General features: G+C 37.2%; 1 protein-coding gene across 1 annotated transcript in view; it reads left to right on the top strand.

Annotated features, from left to right (window-relative positions):
• Positions 1–19,061, top strand: part of LOC114069742 (spondin-1-like) — a 114,390-nt gene that overhangs the window by 8,952 nt on the left and 86,377 nt on the right. Inside the window, exons 2-4 of the mRNA XM_027906753.1 lie at positions 12,452–12,525; positions 13,136–13,258; positions 18,055–18,203. Coding sequence (XP_027762554.1) covers positions 12,452–12,525; positions 13,136–13,258; positions 18,055–18,203 — 346 coding nt within the window. The remainder of the gene's footprint in view (positions 1–12,451; positions 12,526–13,135; positions 13,259–18,054; positions 18,204–19,061) is intronic.

The raw sequence follows: 19,061 nt of genomic DNA on the forward strand, positions 1-19,061 counted from the left end.
CATATTTGCATTTCAATGCATACAGTATAAGCCCTCTGGATCTGCTAACACATCTACATTTAAAACAAAAATCTGTTTCATTTTCATTTTCTCACAGATTTAAAATTGCTGCTTTAACTTCACAGTGGGAGCACGTGAGTTTGGCAAGTGTTATAAATGGAATTTCTCATAAACTCGTGTTCTTCTAAATCATCTATTTTATGGCAGAATTAATGTAGTAATCCTATAAACTCTGGTTAGATTCATTCATGTCCTGTTTTGTTTGCAAAGGCAGAGTGTTACAAAGCAGCTTAATGGTTTTGCTACTCAAAGATGGGTTTATTCCTCAAGGAGTGGTAAAAAGAAATAGAAAAATAGTGAGAATAAAAACTAAGGAGAAGGATGGTGGTCTTTCCTCTAGTGATAGGGGGAACGAAGTTACGGCCTTATTAAGAGAGAGAATATTTTTAACTGTTTCACACAGTACCTTGAAAATGCCCACGATAATTTCGTACTGAAGAAAATAAAAATCAGTGTTATTGCGCATTTTGTGGTAAATTGAAGTAACATGCAGCTACTTTTATTGGCCCATATGGTTATTATTTGTCACGAATGCATTTTCGTAAAACAATCTGGTTTGCAAAAGATAAAAAAAAATTGTGCAGAGGGTTTGGAATTCAGGCGTTAGAGAACTTCAACGTGCTTTATGGCAAGACACTGCTATCAGTTCTCATTTTGATCATCTTTGTGGTTTCTCCAGACTTTATGGGGAAACACTTCAAGAAAAATCCCTTATTAAGGTTAACAGTGAACACAAGCACAGAGCTGTTCAGAAGTCACCTGTGCTCTGATTTGTTATTTTACAAAAATACATGAGACGTTTCAAACTTTACCTTTTATTTCTTAACAATTATAGGTGCTAAATCTCTTGGTCCTTCTAGATTCTCAACACTGTTCTAAGGATACTCATGTGTTTAAATTGTGCACTTGTAATGTTTAATAGTTTTTCTAAGAGTAACATTTTCTTGGGTTCAACTTTATCCTGCTATCAAATATTTCAATACAAAGGCTTTTCCCTTTCTTTGTGGGTATAATTACTCTTATATAAAACTGGGGCTTTGTGCCTAAGATTATTTAATTACAGCTGGATACTGTCTGCAGTCAGTAACTTGTTCTGTTTCATCATTCAAGCTATTAATGAAAATACTGATGTATGCATAATCATACTGAACTTGAAACTCTTCACTGAGTTCCAGCTGAGCTCTAAACATAAGAAAAAGCAAATTAATTTGTTTAAAAAATACAAACACTGCTGTCTAAAAGATCCTGCCATCTATTCCTATCATCTATGTGATAAATACGTAAGCATTTTAAGTAAAATTTTGAAAAACCCTGCTAATTTGATGCATCTGTGTATTTACAAATCTGAATAGATGTATGAAAAAATCAAGAAAATGGTTTTCAATAGTTTTCTTTATTGACAACATTTGCATTGGAGAAAGATAAATCCTCAATGAATTATTTATTCTATTTGCATATCTTAGAAGCTAATGCAAAAAAGGATTTAAGACATGTAAGGAGGGAAGTTCTTCTGGTACTGATTTTGTCTGACTTTTTGCTCTCAGTAAGTAATTTAACAGTAAACTCTGTTTTCTTTCTGACTAAGTCTCTAGCAGAGCCTGTATTTTCATAAATTTCAAGTAGTGGGATGGAAAAAGAAAACACAACTCTATAATTCTCTTGTTGTTTGTTGTTTGTAAATGAAAATCATTGTTAATTTAGGAGCCTGACAGCTGTAGAACATTTGCCATTTGGCAGCAGCTGTCAGTAGCACTCCAGTTTATTTTACAAACAGATGTTTAATTTGACTTTGAGACCATTGTCAGTTTTTGAGGGGAAACAAAGAGAGCAGGAATAGAAATAATAATGATAGCCATAATTTGACTTCCTTTCAAACCATACAGCAGAGTCACTATTGATGACATCAGAAGCGTTGTCATTTTCTATTACTGAATATTTTAAACCAGTTTTTTAATAACTGCATGAACTGAATATATGGTAACGTCTTAAGGAACTGCTTTGTCTTCTGTCAGAAGCTGAAGGTGTTATTTTAATATAATATGATGCATTTTTAAAATATGTATTTTATCCATGAATCAAAATGTGTGGTTTTACAGATGAAGGTATTTTTGTCTCTATATTAAAACCAGGACACCAGTGGGGGCCCACTGTCATACATCTACAGGATGTTTTTTACTGTGGCATGGTAGCATTCTCATTTCAGATCAGTGAATGCCAAGGGCAAATTTGAGTACAGTGTTGATGAAAGGAGATAATTAAAAAAAACTGAGTGGTGTAGTGTGGTTAATTTTTAGATAAAATTTTTAATTCTTTTCTTAAATGTGGTAATGTAGTGATTTTATCCAGGATGTGCCCAGTGACTGGGAGGTTTTATTAAGAAGTACTGTTAGAATATCTTGTCAAGATCCTCCATTATTCAAAATGTCTGTTGACCCAGACAAAGGAGTGGAACATTAGCAGCGAATGGTCTCAATCCTGCAACACTTTGGAATTCTTAGATGTTACAAAGTCTGGTTTAAATTAGTCATAAATGAGGCTCAACTTGCTGGTCATTTTCTCCTTCATAATCCAATCTGTTCAGGTATTTCAAGTTTGTTTTCTATGAAGGTATATAATCAAACCTGCAGTTAAAATAGAAAAGCTATATCAGATGGGCCGTTTTGTATGAATTTCTCAATATTAGCAACATTTTTCTAGCATGCTGGTGTAAATATTTGCTGAAGTGCCTTCACACCCACAGAAATCTAGAGCAGCTCCGCAGAGCACGTTTTACAGTTCAAACTTCAAGCACAGCTGTATTATACGATGAAAGGCCAATGGCTGAATTAACAATATTTTGGATTCTGACCATCCTTACTTATATTGAACAGTATTTCAATTCTCGTTCAAATTTACATTTATTAGCTGGAGGTTCCCTAAGAGTGCCACATAATATCAATAAAAGCTCTCAGAACCTGAACACTGCATTTATCTTCACTCTTCGCTTCATGTGAAGCACCACAAAATCAATTCTGATTTGTCTCCTCAAAGGAGCATCTATCTGTATTATTGCAGTTCTTTAGAAATTATGAAAGGTAAAAAAAACAACCAGAAAAGGAATTTCTTTTTGAATAAGCTGACTGTGGAGTTGATGTTGTCTTTCTAGTTACCTTGTCTGACAGTCTTTCTCACTACCTGGGCTGACAGTTTCTTAAGGCGATTTTTGAAAGGATTGAAATACTAAATTCAACCGATAATTGCTGGGCCATTCCTTCCTTTTCCAGGCAGCAATTAGGTACCTGCTTTTTCTCTCATTTCTACTTCATTAGACATGCATTAGGTATCTTTGCTACCTGAACAGCAGCAGCCTGAGCGCTTTTCGAGCTGCTTTCCCGAAGAAATGGATTTGTTGCTCCATCAGCTCACTGCCCCAGCAGAATGCCGTTTGAAGCCTTGCCATGCACCAGGAAGCACACCTGATTTCTTTCATGGTTTCTGGGGTTTCATTTGCTGCAGAAAGGACGGTCTTACAGGCTGTGTTTAAGGGAGGGAATCAGTTCTGTTCATTGGGAGCATAATGAGCTTGATGCCCTCTCATTACACAGGGTGTGTAACCTCATGATACCATTAATATGTCCACATTCATTTAAGTTTTACAGATTACCTATAGTGTCTGCCCATAGATATCTCTTCAAATGGAGTATACACTTGTTTTAGACGTAGAAAAATAGGTGTGCTCTCTAATGGTGCCACTGCCTTGCAGTTGTTTGCTGAAGCACATATATGATGGGATAAGGAACTCACATAGAAAATAAAAAATATTCCACACTGCAAAGTTGACGTCCGGTTTTGAGGTACCACCATTTCATGATTGTTCACAAAGAGATTGTCTTGTTCATCAGATTTAACTTAGATAACAAAAATTCTAATGAATAGGCATTTATCTAATTTCTCTGAATTAATCATGGCCAAAACATTGTCTGCAATATAGTGAGGAAGCACCTATAGCTCATCATTCTTTCCATTTTTATAATAGAAATCTGCATTTCTGCCACATGCAGTTCTACCCACAAAGTACTAATTTCAAGCAAGTAAGTAAAATAAAAATAAACTCATAAAGAGGAGGCAAATTTGACAGGTACTCGGATATGTGTTGCCTGCATTGTCTTTTTCAGGAAACCACTTAGCTCGGTGACAATAGAGTTTTAAGGGCTGTCCTTATAATTTTCTAGTTTTCCAGTGGCTACTCGTGCATCAGAAGAAGTTCTGGCTGTGGTTCTCCTCTGATAAAGTGAAACTGAAGCTGGCAATTGATTTCAGTGGGTCAGTCAGGTCTTGTTAGAGTGTTATCTCACGATCAGCAGCAGCACAAAGTTACAGGGCACATCTAAGTTTTCAGAACAACCTTTACATCAGCGTATCTGATAATTGTACGCTTTTAACTTTCAAAGCATGTCATTTTTTTTTCCTCCCTTTCTCTCTGTGAGTGTTTGCTGGGAACAAATGACTCCCTGCAATAATAAGCAGGTCACATATGTGACATACCTTATGTCTTTCTCTTGAAGATCAGGAGATTCGTTTTCCTTGTTGCTTCAGTTTTGAAATCTAAACCAACTATTGGAGAAGTTTAAATTGCACTGTTTGGGTGTCAGTCTCAAAAATGTAATGGATTTATCTATTTCCCATACAGATAGCTGAAGGAGCATCCCTGCTTGTCTCCACAATATCTGAACCCTTGCTCTATTTCCTCTTGTATCTCTAATAGCACTCGGTGTATCTCAATTATGCACATTAAAACATCTCCCTCTTGGAGTTTCTAATGAAGTTAAGAATCTAATTACCTGCACTTTTGTTCCAAATAAAACTTGATAGGGCTGAATTCCAGTTCCTGGTCTATGCCTGCTTCTCAAAGCTGCTAATATGAAGGGTAATTTATCATCCTAATCCCTTTCATTACTACTTACTACTGTTGACAATGCTCCTTTAATAGTCTTATTCATGTGCTCTCCTTGTCCTGATGACTGAGGGAGATACAGACCGTGCAGCTTTTGCTTAATCTCTGGTCCTTTAAGCACAGCTGTAATCACTTCCTCCCTGAAATGTTGACCTTTATCCGGATCACCAGGACTTTGGGAACCCCTCTGAGGCAAAAGGCTTCTTGATACTCTTGGGTTGGTTTCCTCTCCCTGCAGGTGTATTTTGTTGTATAGAAAACACTTGGAATCGCTGTGAAAAGCAATCATCACACACTTTCAAGGAGTTTCATTAGCCCAGAATGATTTGGGGGGGGCTGATGTATATAATCTATACGTACTCAATCCACACTCTGACTTTTGCTGCAGGAAAGAGATGTTGACTGGACTTTGTTCTTGCCCTTCCTAAGCATGACTTGGATGATTTTTGATCCATTTCCTAACCTGTGTCTGTACCCTTCCACGCTGCTATTTCCTTGTCCTTTGAGAGTGTTTTTCTGATTTTCATGCAGTGTATTTAGCAATCCTTCTTTCTCCATTGTTTGTTTGCTCTGTTGTAGCAAAGCTTCTCTAAGTGCCACTGGGTATTGGCAGCTGGTGGGACAGGAGAAGGTTGTCTGGATTTTGGCACTTTAAGGGCTGAAGGCAGAAGACCAAGGGCCGTGACGTACAGGCTCCCTGCCATCGTGTTCTCCAAAAATCTGTGTACCAAAGTTTTATAGCAATATCTGCTACCAATCCCTATTGCAGCTAATATTTTCAACCAGGACAGTTGTATGAACTCGAGGCACTGACGCTGTTCTTGTTGCAGCAGATGCTGAACAAGGAGTAGGAGGAGAAGCTTGGTGAAAACCTCCCAAATGACGTAGAATAATTTAAGGGAGCAATTTGATCTTTCTTTGATAATTATGTGTTGCATGATCAGGGTGGTCTTTTCAGCTGTTTCTCAATTACAGTTTGCATGTGCCTTCTTCCCATACTTTGCCACTTCAGAATGAGGGAAGTGGCAAAGTTACTGATGCCAACCCTTTTATCTTTATTGGTCCTTTATTTTCTTTCGTTTCTCTGCTCTGATGTTCCTTCAGCACAAACAGCCAGTATCTCCTGGCATTAGCTGGCTGAGTGTTCAGCGGGCTGTGCAGTCTCAGCTGTCAGGAAAAGCTCTCAGAACAGCTCAGGTAGATGAGATTCAGTTGTTTCAGGCAGATGAAATGGGTGTCTCGGCTGCGCTTAAGAACTGACAAGTCTCTCCTTGTGGCTCCAGTTCCAGTGGATTTGTGGTGTCTGACTTTTAACCTAAAGATACTGCATCAGAAACTTCCTTAGGCAATTACATTCGTGATATTAAGGTCTCTTTTAAGAAGCATTATGAAGCATTTTAATATCAAATTATGGTATATTGGTTTCAGTGGGTTTTAATTTGTTCTGGTTTTTTTGTGGTTCTTTCACCTTCAGGCTCCTGTCAGTTGAAATGAGGTGAAGATTTGTATGGATTTGAAAACAGAAAACATTTTATTCCAATTAAGACTCCTACTGCTGACTATCTGGTAATCAATATTTTACCAGTGGGTGGATGCTGCTAGGATGTTGCTCTTGACTTACAAATTTTTGTCCATCCAAGCAAATAATTTACTCATTATAACATGACTTCTGTATATTGCTAATTGGCAACTTTAGTTGGAGAATGATTGTTTGTTTTAACTTCAAATTATTTTACTTTCTTCCCACCCTTAACAATATTAGAGATTTAGAGCGGTTTTTCTGAAGCTCTGGGTGATTTTTTCTTTTTTTTCCAGCTTCATTAGCTGGACGTTCATGGTCTTTTGCCTTTTTTAATCCACACTTCCTGTTCAATAATGGCAAAATCAACAGGGGTCAAGCAGTGACAAGAAGGAACCTGGGGACTGGTGAAGGAAGGGGTTTGAAATGTGGCCTTTGCCTGGGTGGTTTCTTTTCTGCCACGTCCTGCATGGCAGGTAAAGCAGGCTGCAGGCTGACAAAGGGAGGGATGATAAGAGAATGATAAGGGATGATAAGGATGCTTGATAGGGGACCTTTTGGATTTATTTTTCATTTTGTTTTTAGGATTTTTTTAATACCTAAGTCGTTTGCATTGGTTCTTATCACAAGTTGGCTCAATGAATGCAGATGTCAGTCACAGGACTTTGGCTCACTAGGTTGAAAAAAACCCCCTGTACTGCCACCTTTGAAAGATTGTTTCCATCTACTGTACAAATACACTACTTAAAATGACAAAATAAATACTCCAACCACCCAGTCCTATCCCAACTTTTCCGACTTTTCTTTGCAATATAACTTATAATGCTTAGCTTTGGAATTCATGGAGAAGGTACCTGCTACAAAAAGTGGACACTATCAAAATCCCTGGGGAAGGTATAACCCATGAATAGCAATGGGCTTTATGTCATGTGAAAAATTCTCAGGAGTCCTGGACATTCATTCTTTCATTTTATTTTCCTTTGGTGACTTTTTGTTTTCTTTTCTTTTTTTTTTGCAAGTAATGGGGGTAGCCCACATGTCAGAAATGATTTTGTCAATATGGGTTTTTATTCTGACGATTTTAGACACAACATTTATGTCTCATGGCTGTTCAAGCAAAGAACAGAGAGATTTTCTGAGGAAAAACATCAGATAGCAGAATGTATAATTATGTTTTCCCTTCGAGCTTTCTGTTGTATTATATATGATGGCCAGATTAGTCCTGAAGTCAATGAATTCCCGTGTAGGTGTGTGATGGTAAACCTGAATATGAGATGAAGGACACCAAGAGGATTCTAAAAATAGAGCAAATTTTATTGTTTTTCATGTGGCTAATCTATTAAAGACCTTCACTCTGTGCAGGGATGTAAATGTGGAATTATGGCAACATAGATAAAGTTCGTGTTAGCATTGCTGTGTTTTATCCAACATCAAATACCAAATCTGGTTGGTTTGTTCAGACTGCATTAACAACATAAAAAGCAAATGAACAAGGCCAACAAAATAACAGTAAAAAAAAAAAAGCACCTTCTGTATTAGCTTTTAAATTAGGCATTAAGAAAGAAATAATTTACTACAAATTTTTAATAGTATTGACACATCAGTGATAACTGATGATAGACTTAGATTTTGATGTAGATGGAGCCTGTCCTTGGGTGAGACAGCACACTTTCCTAGCAGAAGGTTATTTTGAAGAATGTGGTTTTTCAAATACCCTACTGGTTTAAAAATTACTTGACATCTGTTAGCTAAAGGATTGGATGTGCTTTCAGATGAATTTATGTTTGTTTTTAACAAAAGTCTCTGAAATATTCGAAAAAAGAAGTAAATATTGTTGATAAACTATAGCGAGTTTGTGCATTTCCTGACATTGTAAGTGCTTGTCAGAAACACAGGGTTGGCTATTTTGTAAGACCAAGGTAGAGGGAAATAAAATGAGAACATCCTAAATAATGCATTAGAATAATGAAGTCTACTTGTACTAGCAAAATTACAGTAGATGTAAATGCATGGTTTTCACCTCACCTTCTAGTGCTAAAGAGAATGGTACATTTAGAAATTCTTTCTTCCCAAAAGACAACAAACTCAAAAAAGCAAATGAACATATCCTGTTAATTGTTCTCAGTAGTTTTCTGGGGTGAGAAACAACCTATAATACTGTTATTAAATTAGTAAGGCATGGAATAATTAATGAAAGTAATTTTTATAGCTGGAAGGGCAAGACAAGGTTAACTCACAGGTAATACAGAACAGAAAACGTTTCTTATCTGCAATCTGATTCTTTATGATTATTTCTCAATATCCAAGTAAAACTTTGGGCATTCTCCCCAGCTCTGAAAAAAACTTGTTTTATTAAAATGTAACTCTAATATTGTACTTAATGGTTTTGATGTAAGCTTAAAAAGTGTCATAAGGACAATTCTTACAGATCCTCTTCCTTACTTCTTTTGTCAAATCACTACTCCCACATAAGTAATTTGAAAGAAGAGTATTTCTGTTCATGATAGAATTTGACAAAAGTGGTAAGGAAGATGATTTAAAGCTGTTTCTATGAAAGAAGGAAAGAAAGAAAAACCAAAAAACCCCAAACAAACAACAAAGCCCCAACTAACTCCTCTGTTTCTGGTATGAATTGGAGGATTCCCAAGGCTGGTCTGGATTTTTATGGTTTATGACATTTCCTGTTTGTTCATATACCGCAGGCAAGTTGTGTGTCCTTGCTGGAGTTTTTTCTCCACAGAATGGTACAATTTTTGTGGAACTGTGCTGGATAGTGAATTTATCTTATTCCGTGGAAGTCTTTCAAGGCAGTCTTTTCACACACTTCTCAGATGTGTTCTGACCAAACTGAGCCAGGACAGACTCTGACCTGCTTGTACCCAAACTGCAGTGTTCTGAAGGAGTATTGCCAAACCAAAAATTACAGAAACAACTAGATGTTCCTTCATTTTGCTGTGAGAACTAAAAAACAGAAAAAAAAAAATTACACTTTTAGGATGATTTGTTTATTTGGTTCTCTTTAATAAAAGGAAGTGCTACTAGGTTTATATATCCCTCTAACTTACAGTTTTGCTTCTTAGTTTGGGGATGGAAAAGCTTAAATCCAGAAGCATCACTTTGAAGAAACGGGGAAACAAACAGATTTTTGTAGTCATGTTTGTTTCCCTTTTTCTTTTTTTTTTTTTATTCATGGTTTTCTGATGTCAGAGAGAGAAACAAGTCAACAAGAAAAATAAGAAATCGAAGATCCACTTGTATTTGTTAATATATGAGGGAAAGCAATTGGATCTCCCCTTCCCATTAAGTTCTTAGAGCACTGAATGTTTGAAGTGGTGGGAAGGATTTATGTAGGCTAAACAGAGATGCACTCTGTGTAAATTCTTAAAAGCTTTCTTAGTTCTCGGTAAAAGTTAGCCATTCCATTTTCAGCTGGTTTTGTAAACCTCAAAACCAAAGGAAAGAATGTTTAATCCAAAGATCAGAACTTTTCTAGAAGAATAAAAATTATGTCAAAACACATTGTGGGGTAAAAGCTATGAAATGCAAGGATCAGATGTTTTTGTCTGTTTCTAGTCTAGAAGCTGATTATTAAAACAGCTAATATTTTTAAATTATTTCTGACTGAGTGTTTGTAAAACTGTGTGCCTGCTTTTGATATTTATGCAGCCATCTAAGGTACCAATTCCAGTCCATTTGGAATCAGTAACAAAACTCCCATTTAAATTTCTGGCTCCCTGTGTAGTTTCAAACACAGCTGAAGAGACAATGACTCAGAAAACTGTGGAGCTTTTGTTATTAGAAAAGGAACTGTTCCTTTGACATTTCACAGTGACAAACTAACTGCAGCAAAAAGAATAATGTGAGTACGCTTCAGGCTTCAAACCATCTTTATATATTTTATTTCTAAACTAACTAAAAACTGCTTCTCGGGTGAAATACTGATAATGTCTTTGTTATCTGCAGAACTGAGATCTTTATCAAACAGCTGATATCTTGTTTGTTTGGATTAGGATCATGGAAAATTTAGATATGAAGGGACTTCTGGGTGTCATTTAGCTTGCTTGAAGTAGATGTCATTACATCAGTTAGGTTGTTACATCAGTAGGTGGCCGAGGCACGGATCTGATGAAGTTCTGAGTATCTCCAGCAGTGGAGATTGCACAAACTCTCTAGGCAGCTCATTCCAGCATTTGATCACTTTGACCATCCTCATGGTGAGAGAGATTTTGTCCAAAAAGTCTTTAAAGTAGGCTTTGGCTTTCAGGGTTAAGGCTGGAAGAACAAAGATAGCGTGCTACTCTCCCAGGCAGGCCACGGGGCTCTTATTCTTTCCAGCAGTTGTCCTGATAGTGTTGCTTGGTTTAACTTTTTCCCCCTTATTTCTTGTTAGAAACCCTGAAAACAGTTTCTCAGAAAATTTTCATTCTGCTTCTCTTGGTCAGTCCCTTCTGCCACCATTTAGGTGATACCATGCCAGTTCCTATATTAATAAGAGACATCTAACTAACTCTCAGTTTCATTCACTTCCTGTTATTTGCTACAGGCTCATATTTTTCCCTAGCAATTTCCTTTTACCAAATACTGGCAGATCATGCTTTTGCTTTTAGTAAAAGTTTCATGCTGTTTTTTTCACAGCCTTGCTTGGTTGCCTGGTATTGCTGTTTACCACACCTTCCTTTAAGAGATGCCAGCCCTGTTAAGGACGACAGCAGGCTGTAGTTTTTGCACCCTTGGCAGTTTGATCCATCTTTAAGAGGTTTACAAAACCCAGTTATTCTGGTGGGGGAAAAGAAGGATTCCTTCCTCTCCTACTCCGACCTTGCATCTTGGCAAAGCAAGCACAGTAAAATTGCATCTCATTTTTGATAATTTTATGGGTGGGATGTTGTCAAAGAAAGGTTACGTGACTGTAACAACATGTCAAGCATGCACAGTCTTACTTTTCTTCTCGCTTGAGCTGTCATGAGTGAGGAATAATTCTAGAGAGATTAAGATAATTATTGACTAAAATTGAAGAAAGACGAGAAACTGGCCCCTGCTATTTAGAGCTTTAAATAAAGTGATGGTACACAATGTTCCTAGAAGAATGTGCACTATTAGTGGTAAACAAAGAAGAGTGCCTGTTCTCAAAGCATGTTGTCAGGAAACTCTCTGTCCATAAAATGTCTTTGAATTGAACTAACATCTGTTTTCATATAGGAAGAAGATAAAGTTTATGTGTGAATTAATTTTTATAGTTAAAAATGGTCAAAAAGCTAGTTAAAGTTTATTTAGGACTGCATATATCCACCCCTCCTCAACTGAGGAACTGAGGCACTGAGGCTTATCAATTTACAATTTTTCTCAACTCTAAACCTTAATAAAACATTCTAGATTTAATTAAAGTGGTCTGTCTTCTGGAACCTTTGAATTGCTTTTAAAAACTTTACCTTATGCTAGCTGTCCTTCTAAATTCTGTTTTACACGATGTTTGCACTGAATTGCTGTCATATATCAGAAGTACTTATGTCTTTAGAATGCCATGTAATTTCCTACGAACAGCTGCTTAATTTAGCTGTGCTGTTTTTCTGAAATTGGATATAATTTCAGTATTATAATATAAGATTTGATTGAAATATCAAATATTGAGTTGACCATCATGCATTTCAAGAGCAGAGGTTCTCATCATAAGACTATGATCACTTCTCCAAAGTGAATGTAAATACATTTCAAGTTTCTGTAAAATGTGACTAAATTCACATTTATGCAAGTTGAGATAAAAATGTTTTATCTCTAGTCCTGCATTTTATATATGAATTGTCAATACAGGTCATAGTAGTAGTTTAGTTCTCTCCTTTCTCCTTTTGCTGTTTTATCGTGCATTTTCTTTTTGCTTAAAGGAATAACTATATTTTAAACCTTTTTTTGTTTGTTTGTTTGGTTTTTTTCCCTCTTTATAGAGCCAGCATTGTGCAGAAGCGCATAATTTATTTTCAAGATGAGGGTTCTCTCACCAAAAAAATTTGTGAACAAGGTAAGGTAAAGTAAAATGTCTCTTAATTCTTTGTATCAAACTAAAAATTTGAGACCTTGAATAGTTTCCTCCAGGTTCAAATTTCTTCCTTATCACATATACTATTCCTCATACAGTCGTCTTTGTTTCCCTCCAAATGTAACGCTTGCACCTTTTTCCCTGCTCTTTTATGATACCCATTTGATTCCAGGGCACTTTTAGCTTGTTGAATCCTGGCCCATTTCATCCTTTCCTGAACCTGAATGTTGCAGCTGGTGATTGCATCCTGCTGGAAAAGTTATATGCTTTGACTGCCCAGAAATTTCAAAGGTTTTTGTGTTTTGAGGTCAGCCGAGGTTTTGTCCTTATCAGGTAACAATTAGAAACAATCCCCTTTTAAATCTGGAGACGACTGACAGGGCACCTCATTTAAAATTTAGTTTTCAACCATTATATCCACTAATAAATGCGGTCTAGGTATTTCAGGGTTCTAGTTTAGTGTAATGTTTTTTTAAACAAACAAGTGCTTAACTCAGATTTATTTTTTGGAGTGTCTATTATGGCAGCTTTGCTGTCCTGTGTTTGCTTTGAGTTGTGACCATTTTCAGTGGGTACTTTACTGCTTTTTCAGACTCGGCCTCAGAAGGTGTGACTGACAAACCGATTTTAGATTGTTGTGCCTGTGGAACTGCCAAATACCGGCTAACTTTTTATGGGAACTGGTCAGAGAAAACACATCCCAAAGATTTCCCACGTGAGTACCATGATTTTTGCTTGCACCACGTAGGGATTGTGAAGAGGGTTGGAGCTTGCTGTGTGGCACACCACTACTTATTTACATCTCTGCAGGGAAAATCCTGACATGTATGGGATCCTGCTTACCTTCAGTATTGAAAATCAATGGATCTTTCTGTGCTATACATTACAAGTAAAGCCTATTGATTTGCCTGACATTTCGAGCTGAGGTGTTTATGAGATCATATTTTTAAAATACCTTTGTGGTGAGAAAGGTTTCTTTCTTTTTTTGTTGTGTGTTTGTTTGTTTGTTTGTTTATTTGTTTTTCTTATTGTAAGCTTAGGCTGGCTTACAATGTACGGCTGGGAAATGAGATTTTAAGAGAAAAGTCACGAAGGATGGGCAACATAGTAACATGTTGATTTTTCCAACATGCCTATCTAGCCTTTTTGTTTTACTGTAAAGTGTTTTGAATGATTTCAGTTACTTTTGGTGAATTTTGAGTCTTGCTGCCCAAGGACATCTTCTTTGTCTTTGTTGGTTGAATACAGAGATAAAAAAACCACCTTCTGAACTTTTTCTGTTTGAGTTTTTAAATTTTTAAACTGCAGAATAAATATTTTTGTTGCAAGTTTACTTTTTACAGTTGCTCAAGTAACTGTAAAGAGCTGAAGTTGCAAAAATGCGTGTTGTGCATTTGGTTTTTCATTACTGACTCCACAGTCTGTGGCAAAAAAATTGTCTAGGAAACTATTTGGGAACATGAGTCACATTCTTGGGTCTTTAAACTTCGTTATGTTGTCTGTGGCTGACGTTTATTACATAGAGCTTTTATGTGGATTTTTAAAAATTGTTATTATTGTCACAGCATCAGAAGATCTTTGTGAACCCCGGTGAGGTTTGTACCAGCTCACAGTTTCACCAGCCTAAGCAATATTGCTTATGCTGAGTCTCTTACTTCTGAAGTTGCACATTGTTCAGATACTGCTGGTCAGCATAAACACATGGGAGATAAAACAAGCAAAGCCAATAATTGCCAGAATGCTCTTTCAGGCCGCTGGGTGATTTATATGTTTGCTGAGTGTGACACTTCGTGTGCACTGTTGGTATGGATTCAGCTGGTGGTTGGAAACAGGGATGAGAAAATGACCAAAAACTATGAAATTACTGTGGCTTAGTGATGTAATACTGGGGATAAATGGCCTTTTCTTTTGCATCCAACTCAGTGAACTCATAAAGAGTAGGGGTGCATGATAGAAAATAAACAAGTTTCAATAGCTCTGTAGCCTGCTTTCCCCAGTTACAGAGTGCTGAATTAAATTAATATTTTACTTAAACCGAAAAAGTTGGTACTTACACAATTAATCCTGGTTACAGCAGCTGATAAAATTTTACATTGAAATTTCGGAAAGTTGTCTCAAAGTTATTTCTCTTATCTGAAAAGGTCTCATCCTGATATAGTAGTATTGAAAATGAAAACTAGCCATTGGTATCATTCTTTAAAATTGGACTTGTGCAGTAATTACATTAAATAAAATATTTTTCATTATGGACTGTGGTAAATTACTAAATATTTGCTGAGCCATCACAGAAAATTATGCAGATCATAAAACTTATATTCTGCATCTTTTCCTTAACTCATCCTCTGATATTTGCTCTAAAAATCCCTAAAGAATATATACTTTGTTGCTTAGCTTTTCTCCAAAGAACTCCAAATGCTATTACACAGAGATATTTCTAGAACATACAGGGCAAAACTTTTAATTTTGGGAAGTTGTTTTGAGGTTTTTGCAGGTACCGTGGCTTAGGAATAATTTGACATTTATTATACCATGTAATTAACACACCTCTGTTCCATTAAATTTACAAGTATGTTGTCTGTTTAGGAGTTATTGGATGTACCCACTGTAAAGCATTGCTTAAAATAAAACCACTGCCACACAATCTTGTTCTGAGTGTGCCAGCTACAGACTGGAGAGAGCTGCAGACAGGGGTAAAAAAAATAATTCTTAAAACAATTTTGCTTTTGTGGACCTCAAACTGACAAGAAAAGAAAAAAATTAAACTCATTTCCAAACTGAAATTTAAATAAAATGGAGCGTGTTTTTCAGGTAACTTTTGCAGGTTGCCACAGCTGATAATAGGCAAATGGAAACTGAGTATTTCAGCTGTTATTAAATCTGGCCCAAGGGGAACTGTTGAATTTCCTATCACATTTTGCCAGTCAGAAAGATTTGTATTTACATATGCCTTGTGGCTTAAAAGTGTCTGTTCTCTCTGGGCATCGCCCATGTATGATAACACGAATAGTCACGCTCTCCATCGTGATGTGAAATGTGTCAGAGGATATATCCTCATGTCACGATGACGCCTTGATCTTTATGCAGAAGCACACATGTAAGTGAATAAACTGAGAAACTGCTCCCAACTACGAAAAATGGAGTGAAATAACAGTATTGGAAAGCTGTCAGTGTTCTGTCTGCTGCTCTAAGGACTGGGTAGTGGCATCTGATGCAAAATAGCTCAGATTACCTCGTGCAGAGAAGTTTCTTTGATGCTTAGAGGAAAAGCTTAAGAAATATCAAGCTGTCTCGTTGTTCTCGTAAGAAGTGGAAGGGTCGAGGTGAGGAGCGAAGCGGCTGCAAAGGTAGCACAGGTCCTGAGAAAAGTTTGGGATGGATGTGGTTTTACTTCAAGCAGCTCATTTGGGCAAGCAGGTGGGTCAGGTACAGTCTGTTCAGAGCCAGTGTCTTTAGGGAGAGCTGATTGCAAAGGCATCAGATGTTCTTGTCCTGCTCAGGGATAGGGAGGGGGAGAAGCTTTGGAGCACATGGAACAACTTACCACCCATTTGACAAAAACCTGAAAGGTTTTTGTCAAATGGGTGGTAAGTTGTTCCATGTGCTCCAAAAGCTCTGGTTCCTCTCTGCAGTGATCCATTTTTGTTTTGTAGGGGCTGTGTGGAACCTTCTCTTTCAGTAAACACAGTGTCACTGTGTTTCAGGGTAAGCTGCTTGGGAGATAGTCAGAGCTGCGTGCTGGGATGAAAGAGGGGGCAAAACTGGTGGTCTCATCACTGGAGCTGAGTGACAGCATCTCTCTGTGGTTTGACGTGGTGCCACGGTGTATTTTAGGAACAGTTGGTAGATCTGAGATCAACAAACCATCTTCTGTCGTTGTAGTCTCTTCACCTGTGGAGGAGTTTTGGTTTTCTCCATTTAGGGCTCAATTAAGGATGAGTTTTAATTGATTCTGAAAACATCAGGCCTGCTACAGCTCAGAGCTCAGTGAGTATAGTTTGGTCCGAGTTTAGGACTAAGGAACCCATGGAAGCTCTCTTTGGTGTGCTGCTAGACCGTCTCCCTCGTCTGTCTATTCTGTTTGCTACACCTTTCTAGCTTTTTTCCCCCCCTACCATTGGCGTTCATTTTTCATTTCTAATCTATTTTCTACTCTCCCATGATTAGGTTCCTGCATCCGACTTTATAAAATTCTCTACACTGTCTTTTCCAATTTTATCGTCCCACCTTTCACATCTTAAATTTGCATTCCTTTTATTTACTTCATTATTCATTTTTCATTCATTTATTCAGTTTCCAGCTGTTTTTACTGCTACTCTCTACCTTTTGCATTGCAAAGAAAAATGTTAAATATTGTCTCACTCCATCACTCTGTCTCCCTCATCTCCTACAGCCTTTTTGTTGTTACCAGACTGTCTGTTTCTGTGAGCAGTTCATTTTCTCATCCTTTTCCTTATATCTTTGCAGAATGTTATTTGGCACTTAAGTGAATTCATTTTTATTTTCAGGACTGTGGGACTTCTGTGACTCCCTATTTCCTCTCCATTCTCTTTCCAACTCCATCATGCTTCTCTAACATTTTTTCTTTAAACTTTTCCTTTTTTTTTTTTTTTCTTTCCCCAACAAGTCAAGAAGCAAGAACAGGAATCCTTTTGCCAAGCTCTACAACCATTACAGTATGAGAAATCTGAGCAAGAAAACTTAGTGAATATAGAAGCACCAAAATTCACTTCTTTGCCCCCTTCCTAAATTAAAGGGAATCCCTACTAATGGTGAGGAAAGGAGACAGGGTACATGTATAATTTAAATATGCAGAAGTAGAAAAAAACCAGGTGTGTCAGTGCAAATAAGAGCAGTTCTTTACCAGTATTTCACAAGTTTCTTGGAAGAAATACTAGACACCATTTGCCCATAGAAAACAAATGTTTCTCCCCTGTTTCAGCAGAAAGCTGATGGAGGAAGTTTCTGGCTTTAAGCACTTTATAGCCATGTACTGACAAGGTTTGGTCACCAAACTATAAAAAAAATTTAGCATTTAATGACAATGTAATGATGCTTGTATCTACTCTTTGCTGGTAATCTGCTGTTGCCACTCAAGCACAGATCTAGTGACCTGATACAAACTGATATCCCTCAGCAAGGAAACAACTTGCTGTTAAATCTGAGAGTGACCACTGAAGTCTTCCCTTGCAGGTTCTCTTCTCAAAACTATTTGATGTGGAAATCTAAAATTAAAGGTTTCTTCAGCGTCCTGAAGAAGTGTGAGATCTTTGGTGAAGAAAATATATGCTAAGGCTGTATGTTCTGAGGGGCTGCTTGATGAGCTGGAATTCAATATTTCTTACCATTTCTGCCTCTGTTGTTATATCCAATAATTACTGACAACATGCAACACCTGCAAAAGCCTTGGTGCTGGTGAAGACTGGGAGGCTTCAAATCTTTAATAAAAATCAGGGGCTATGCTTCGAGGCTGCGCTGATTGCTGCTTGGTTTTTGTTTTGTTTTCCCTGAAAGGGCGCACCAACCACTGGTCGGCGATCATCGGCAGCTCCCACTCGAAGAACTACATCCTTTGGGAGTATGGAGGATATGCCAGTGAAGGGGTCAAACAAGTGGCAGAGTTGGGGTCTCCAGTAAAGATGGAAGAAGAGATTCGGCAGCAAGTAAGTGTATTTTAGTGCATACTTTAAAAAAAACCCCAAACCATACTAAACTAAACATCCTTCCATGGCCTGTAAATGATTTGTTGTTGTTAACAAGGTCTGAATGTAATTTTGCTGACTAATCCTCAGTTAAGCTGATAAGGAGATCTGCCTTTCTTTCTGGACTCATTCGTACTCTGGCAGGAGTTTTTGTCTGTGAAGGGACAAGCGAGTCACAGCATTCTGAGCTTAGAAAATCTACGTGCCCTAAATATCTGTGGGCATAAATCATAGGTAAAAAAGTAAACCTCATGTTTCCCAGAGGAATTGTGAAGACACAGATTTCGTTAAAGGAAAAGCTTGAAGACACAAGAAATAGCCCTTATTCCTTTTTGAAGTGGTGGGTTTTAGTTTATAGTGTATTGTAGTATTTTTATTTTCTGGTAAGCACCTTCTTTGCAGTTTTCTTCAGGTTCATTCAAGTTAGAAATGTTCTAACAAGAGACTGAGGTGATTTTGTTGATGAGCAGGAAGGCAATGCGCTAATGATACTTGATGAATTAGGATTATGGTTTAAAGGCAAAAGAGCCTTTAGAGTGTGTCATCTTATAGGGGATCGGTTCAGCGTAGCGGAAACCAATCTTTTGATAGTTTATAGATTACTTTAATTTTTTTACATCAAACAGCAGACAAATAAAATATAGCAGGACATGATGATGGCTGTTTTTAGGATGTCTTCCTTCCTTGCTAGAAACAGAGCTTAGTTATGAGACAGAAAGAATATAAATATTATTACATATAACACAGTTATACTCACAGTGTCACATAACTCTATATCCTCGTTCTTCTTCTGAGGTGCAAATTTTTAATGAAAAAAAG

This window comes from Empidonax traillii, unplaced genomic scaffold (assembly GCF_003031625.1).
Source record: "Empidonax traillii isolate 1590-97213 ecotype Southwest subspecies unplaced genomic scaffold, ASM303162v1 scaffold1351:size124891, whole genome shotgun sequence".
In the NCBI taxonomy this organism is placed as follows: Eukaryota; Metazoa; Chordata; class Aves; order Passeriformes; family Tyrannidae; genus Empidonax; species Empidonax traillii.